Source organism: Carcharhinus amblyrhynchos, chromosome 26, assembly GCF_965287045.1.
Source record: "Carcharhinus amblyrhynchos chromosome 26, sCarAmb.v2.hapA, whole genome shotgun sequence".
In the NCBI taxonomy this organism is placed as follows: Eukaryota; Metazoa; Chordata; class Chondrichthyes; order Carcharhiniformes; family Carcharhinidae; genus Carcharhinus; species Carcharhinus amblyrhynchos.
Window position 1 is genome coordinate 13,176,831 of NC_137349.1, and position 7,310 is coordinate 13,184,140.

General features: G+C 48.4%; 1 protein-coding gene across 1 annotated transcript in view; it reads left to right on the forward strand.

The window, feature by feature from the left end:
• The first annotated feature begins 5,308 nt into the window (after window positions 1-5,308).
• The window catches only part of tmem59l (transmembrane protein 59-like), a 16,865-nt gene continuing 14,863 nt past the window's right edge, over window positions 5,309-7,310 (forward strand). The window contains exon 1 of the mRNA XM_080213276.1: window positions 5,309-5,489. Within this exon, the coding sequence (XP_080069402.1) occupies window positions 5,334-5,489 (156 nt within the window). The 5' untranslated portion in view covers window positions 5,309-5,333. The remainder of the gene's footprint in view (window positions 5,490-7,310) is intronic.

Here is a 7,310-nt window from a genome sequence, read left to right on the forward strand (position 1 = left end):
AACTACTCAATCAAAAGAAGATTGCTTACTGAACATGCTTTGAGTTTAAAGACAGCATTAGAAATTGCAGCTTTGATGGAACAGGCTGCTAAAAAGGCTTCACAATTTGCTGCAGGAAAGAAGATCCACAAGTTGGTAACTGCCCATAAAAAGCGAAAACAGCAACAAGCATGTCACAGATGTGCCAAAATGTACCATTGAGTGAGTGAATGCTGGAGCAAGAATAGTCAATGCAAGAATTGTGGCAAAATGGGTCACATTCCAAAAGGTTCTTGGGCTAGACCAGCTTCCCCTGAGAAGGATATTCAGAAGAAGAAGTCTGAAGTATTGGTTCATTTAAATCTGAAGCTACCATTACTGCTAGCTTGCAAGTATGGAGTAGGCGCAGTTGTTTCACATATTATGCCTTCAGGAAAAGAATGGCCATTAGCTTTTGCTTCATGTACCCTGACTAGCACTGAATCTAACTAAGCTCAGCTAGAAAAAGAAGCACTGACTATAATATTTGACTGTTTCATCATTATTTATATGGTCCTCATTTCACATTGTTTACTGATCATCAACCCTTAACTATTTTTGAGCTGTATAAAAACATACCATTGTCAGCTGCTAGCTGATTGCAAATATAATCGCTGATCTTACCAGCACACTCCTGCGATATAAAGTATCCTCAGTCAGAGTACCATGCTATTACTGATGCATTATTACATTTGCCTTTACCTATTGAGCTGATGCCACCAACCAGTTTTGCTAATAATCTTTATTTTTCACTGGTGGATCATTTGTCTGTGACAGTTCTCAAGTTCAAGGACACACCAGAAATGGTCCCGTGATGGGGAAGGTGATGGATTTGGTATTGAAAGGAACGATCAGTGGAATACATCATAGGCATCCTGATTTGAAACTACATGTGTCAAGAAAGCTCAAGTTTACCTTCCAAGGCAGGTGTTTATTATAGGGAATCAGAGTAATCATTCCTCCTGGTCTCTGTGGAAGAGTTCTTAAACTACTGCATGAAGAACATCCTGGTAGAGTGTGGATTAAGGAATTAGCATATAGTTATTTTTGGTGGCTGGGTCTTGATGCCCAGATTGGTGCTGCTCCTGGCATACCCTCCTGAACTCTCCATTGAACCAGTGTCACCAGTGGCTTAGTGGTAATGGTAGAGTGGGGGATATGCTGGGCCATGAGGTTACACATTGTGGTTGAGTGCAATTTTGCTGCTGCTGATGGCCAAAGTGCCTCATGGATGCCCAGCCTTGAGTTGCTAGATCTGTTGGAAGTCCATCCCATTTAGCCCGGTGATAGTGCCACACAACACAATGGAGGTTATCCTTGATGTGAAGACAGGACTTTATCTCCACAGGGACTGTGTGATGGTCCTCTTGCAATAAAGGCCAACGTACCATTTACCTTCCTAACTGCTTACTGTACCTGCATGTTTACTTTGTAACTGGTGTACAAGGACACCCAGGTCCCTTTGTACATCAACATTTCCCAAGCTATCACCATTTAAATAATACTCCGCCATACTTTTTCTCCATCTGAAGTGAATAATTTCACATTTATTCACGTTGTACAGTATCTGCCATTTATTTGTCCATTCACTCAACTTGTCTAAATCATCTTGAGGACTCTTATCATACTTCCCAGCATTCACATTCCCACCAAGTTTCGTCCTGTCAGCAAACTTGGAGATATTAGTTTTGGTTCCCTCATCCAAATATTGATGTATATTGTCCCCTGTGGGACTCTGCTAGTTATTGCCTGCCACTTCAAAAAGACCTATTTATTCCTACTCTCTGTTTCCTGTCTGCTAACAAATTCTCATTTATGCTAATACATTACCCCAATCCCATGCTCTTTAATTTTACACACTAACCTCTTATATATCTGAAAATCCAAATGCACCACATCCACTGGTTTGCCCTTATCTATTCTACTAGTTACATCCACAAGAACAACCTGACACTCCTTTGTGTCATCTGCAAACTTAGTAATATTGAACACAGTTTTTCTGTATCGCCGTTCAAGTAGCTCCTGGCGTACTTTCTTGTACTCTCCATTGAACCAGGGTTGATTCCCTGGCTTGGTGGTAATGAGAGTGGGGGATGTGCTAGGCTATGAGGTTACAGATTGTGGGAGGTGATAGCAGGAGACTTAGAAACTAAAGGTGGGAAATTTCAGTGGGTGGGTAAAAATGGGAATCACGCTTGATTTCCAGGCAACTGTGATCTTCCCGTAATCAGCCTTGCACTCTTCTGATTTAATTCTTCATTCCTTTATTTTAGTGTTATTAGTGAGCCCAGGACACTATTTTCTAGGCTCACTTATCTTTCCAAACTCATACACTGCAGTAAGTGATGACCTGAGGCACGGTACATTGGCGAGATCATACAGACGCTACGACAACGGATGAATGGACACTGCTCGACAATCATCAGAGTGTTCCCTTCCTGTCGGGGAACACTTTAGCAGTCAAGGGCACTTAGCCTCCAATCTTCGGGTAAGCGTTCTCCAATGCAGCCTTCAAGACACACAACAATGCAGAATTGCCGAGCAGAAACTGATAGCCAAGTTCCTCATATATGAGGACAGCCTCAACCAGGATCTTGGGTTCATGTCACACTACATCTAACTCCCACTATTTGGCCTGGTCTTGTAAAATCCTACGAATTATCCTGGCTTGAGACAATTCACATCTCTTTAACCTGTGATTATCCCTCTCTCCACTCACATTGTCTGTATCTGTGAAGACTTGATTACCTGAAAAGATCTGCATTCCAACCATTACCTTGCAATTGAGTCTGTGTCTATATAAGCCATGTTTGTGAACCCAACTCTCCACTCTCTGAAAGCTCATGATTCCAAATAAACCTGTGGACTTTCACCTGGTGTGAGACTTCTTACCATGTTTCTTATTTGTACACAATATATGGGAGATCAGGGTGCATGCCTAGCAGTGTGCTGCCAGCTTTCCACCCATGACATTTAACTCCCGCAGTCAAGTCATTGTTACAGACTGTGAATGGCTGAAACCCAAACTCTGATTCTTGTGGTAACCCGCTAATCACAGCCTGCCGACCTGAAAATGACACATTTATTCATCCTCTGTTTTCTGTCTCCTAGCCAGTTCTGAATCCATGTTGGTATTTCACCGCACCTTCCTCCATCCCCATTCCATGTGCTCTAATTTTGTTTACTAACCTCTTGCATGACCTTATCAAAAGCTTTCTGAAAATCTAAATATACAACATCTACAGGCTTTCCCTTATCTACTCTGCTAGTTACATCCTCAAAAAGCTGATTCTCTTTCATAATTCCAAGTTGCCTTTGAGACAATCCTGCCTTTATTTTCTGAGTCTCCTGTTATCACGTACTTTATATTAGATTCCAGCACTTTCCTTATTCCTGATGTTAGACTAACGGGTCTGTAGTTCCCTGTAGTGGGGTTACATTTGGGTCCAATCTGCAGGAACCATTCCAGGGTCTACAGAATTTTGAAAAGTGGCCACCAATATAGTTCCAATCTCTACAGCAACTCCCTCAACACCCTGGAATGGAGATCATCAGCTTAAGCAGATTAATCCACTTCTTTATTTACCCTATTTTCTTTAGTACTTTTTAACTAATGTTAGCATCTTGCAGTTCCTCATTTTCGTTTGCCCCTTGATCCTCGATTATTTCTGAGAGATTTGGGGGTGGAATCTCCCCAGATTATTACAGTGTCAGGCTCACACTGTACACTGGCAGGGAGCTCTCCAGCTGCACACACCAGTTTCCTCTCCAGATCTTGAGCCTCTTAAAATGGTGGGGGGAGAGGGTTTACGCCATCATTCTGGTGGGATGAACAGGCGAGGCAGGACCTGATAGAGCCAACGAGGCCAGCACTAAAAGGGCACCCTGATCAGCATTAGAATCAAACATTACCCCCCCCACCACCACAGAGGAAATGGCATCTCCCCCACCCTTTATTCCTCCAAACCCCCACATTGCCCCACCCCCACATTGCCCCATCCCCTCATTCCCCCACCCCCTCATTCCCCCACCCCCTCATTACCCCATCCCCCCTCACCCCCACCCCCCACATTCCCCCATCCCCCATATTCCCCTACCTTCCCGTTCACCCAACGCCCCATTCCCCTACTCTCCCATTTCTCCACCCCCCAATACCACCAATCCCAACTCCCCGATCCTCCCAGTGTCTATTACCCTAGTATCTATTAACCCAGTGTCTATTACCCCAGTGTTTATTACCCCAGTATCTATTACCCCAGTGTTTATTGTCCCAGTATCTATTATCCCAGTATCTATTACCCCAGTGTTTATTTCCCGAGTGTCTATTACCCCAGTGTTTATTACCCTAGTGTCTATTATCCCAGTACCTATTACCTCAGTGTCTATTACCCCAGTGTCTATTGCCCCAGTGTTTATTACCCTGGTGTCTATTACCCCAGTATCTATTACCCCAGTGTCTATTACCCCAGTGTTTATTACCCTAGTGTCTATTATCCCAGCATCTATTACCTCAGTGTCTATTACCCCAGTGTTTATTACCCTAGTGTCTATTACCCCAGGATCTATTACCCCAGGATCTATTACCCCAGTGTCTATTACCCCAGTATCTATTACCTCCAGTGTCTATTACCCCAGTGTCTATTACATAAGAACATAAGAACATAAGAAATAGGAGCAGGAGTAGGCCATCTAGCCCTTCGAGCCTGCCCTGCCATTCAATAAGATCATGGCTGATCTGTCGTGGCTCAGTTCCACTTTCCCGCCCTCTCCCCATAACCCTTAATCCCTACCCCAGGATCTATTACCCCACTGTTAATAACCCAGGATTTATTACCCCAGTGTCTATTACCCCAATGTTTATTACCCCAGTGTTACCCCAGGATCTATTACCCTAGTGTCTATTACCCCAGTATCTATTACCCAATGTTTATTACCCAGTATCTCTAACCTCCAGTGTCTATTACCCCAGTGTTTATTATCCCAGTATCTATTACCCCAGTATCTATTACCCCAATGTTTATTACCCGAGTGTCTATTACCCCAGTGTTTATTATCCCAGTATCTATTACCTCAGGATCTATTACCCCAGTGTTTATTACCCTAGGATCTATTACCCCAGTATCTATTACCCCAGTGTTTATTATCCTAGGATCTATTACCCCAGTATCTGTTACCCCAGTGTTTATTACCCTAGGATCTATTACCCCAGTGTTTATTACCCTAGGATCTATTACCCCAGTGTTTATTACCCTCTGTCCCTCCCTCGCCTCCCTGACGTCAGCCCCTTGCGGCTCCGCTCACTCCGCCGCTGGACGATGGCAGATTCCCGGACCCGAGCCGCGCTGCTGCTGCTCTGGGCGGCCGCCACCTGCAGCCCCGCCGCTGGGGAGCCTTTCGACAGTCTCCTGGGGGACACGGCTCGGTGCCAGAGCCTCTGCCGCCATACCTTCCCCCCGGCCGGGCAGCTCAGGGTAAGGCAGCCGCCAGACAGAGCGCAGGATCGGTGCAAAACCGGGACTGAGCCGCTGCACTGCACCGGAGAGGGAGAGATAGAGGGAAATAGATAGGGAGGGAGTAGGGGAGACGGACAGAGAGAGCGAGATAGACAGAGGGGGCGAGGGATAGAGAGAGTGTGGGGAAAGAGACAAAGAGGAAAATATAAATAGGGGAGAGGGAGATTGAGTGAAGAATAGAGACAGAGAAAGGGAAGAGCTGGATAGAGAGGGGGCTAGAGATAGAAGGAGAGACAGATCCTAATAGAGAGATGGGGGAAGGGAGAGGTGTGAGATGGAGAGGGGGGATAGAAAGAGAGAGGGGGACAGTGAGTGAAGGGGGGTGGGGGGTGGGGGGGGGGACAGTGAGTGAAGGGGGGTGGGGGGGGGACAGTGAGTGAGGGGGGGTGGGGGGGGGACAGTGAGTGAGGGGGGGTGGGGGGGGACAGTGAGTGAGGGGGGGTGGGGGGGGGACAGTGAGTGAGGGGGGGTGGTGGGGGGGGGACAGTGAGTGAGGGGGGGTGGGGGGGGGACAGTGAGTGAGGGGGGGTGACAGTGAGTGCAGGGGGGTGGGGGGGGGACAGTGAGTGAAGGGGGGTGGGGGGGGGGACAGTGAGTGAAGGGGGGTGGGGGGGGACAGTGAGAGGAGTGGGGGGTCAGTGTGAGAGATGGGGGGTACAGTGAGTGAGAGAGAGAGGGGGGGAATGGAGTGAGAGAGAGAGAGAGGGGGGGAATGGAGTGAGAGAGAGAGAGAGGGGGGGGAATGGAGTGAGAGAGAGAGAGAGGGGGGAATGGAGTGAGAGAGAGAGAGAGGAATGGAGTGAGAGAGAGAGAGAGGGGGGAATGGAGTGAGAGAGAGAGAGGGGGGAATGGAGTGAGAGAGAGAGAGAGAGAGAGAAGGGAATGGAGTGAGGGGGGGGGTGGGAATGGAGAAAGAGAGAGATAGAGGGGGGAATGGAGTGAGAGAGAGAGAGAAGGGAATGGAGTGGAGAGAGAGAGGGGGGAATGGAGTGAGAGAGAGAGAGAGAGGGGAATGGAGTGAGAGAGAGAGAGAGAGAGGGGAATGGAGTGAGAGAGAGAGAGAGAGAGAGGGGGGAATGGAGTGAGAGAGAGAGAGGGAGGGGAATGGAGTGAGAGAGAGGGGGAGGAGGAGAGAGAGGAGGGGGGGGGAGTGAGTGAGAGAGGCGGGGGGATGGAGTGAGAGAGAGAGAGAGAGAGGGGAAGGGTGAGTGTGAGAGAGAGAGAGGGGGGGAATGGAGTGAGAGAGAGAGGAGAGGGGGGGAATGGAGAGAGAGAGAGAGAGGAGGGGGGAATGGAGTGAGAGAGAGAGGGGGGAATGGAGTGAGAGAGAGAGGGGGGAATGGAGTGAGAGAGAGAGAGGGGGGAATGGAGTGAGAGAGAGAGGGGGGAATGGAGTGAGAGAGAGAGGGGGGAATGGAGTGAGAGAGAGAGGGGGGAATGGAGTGAGAGAGAGAGAGGGGGGAATGGAGTGAGAGAGAGAGAGAGGGGGTATGGAGTGAGAGAGAGAGAGGGGGGAATGGAGTGAGAGAGAGAGAGGGGGGAAGGGAGGGAGTGAGAGAGTGAGAGGGGGGGGAATGGAGTGAGTGAGAGAGGGGGTGGAGTGAGAGAGAGAGGGGGGAATGGAGTGAGAGAGAGAGGGGGGATGGGAGGGTGAGTGAGAGGGGGGTATGGAGTGTGAGAAGTGAGAGTGGGGGGAATGGAGTGAGAGAGTGTGAGGGGGGATTGGGTGTGAGAGTGAGAGAGGGGGGGGTTGGGTGGAGTGAGTGTGAGAGGGGGGGG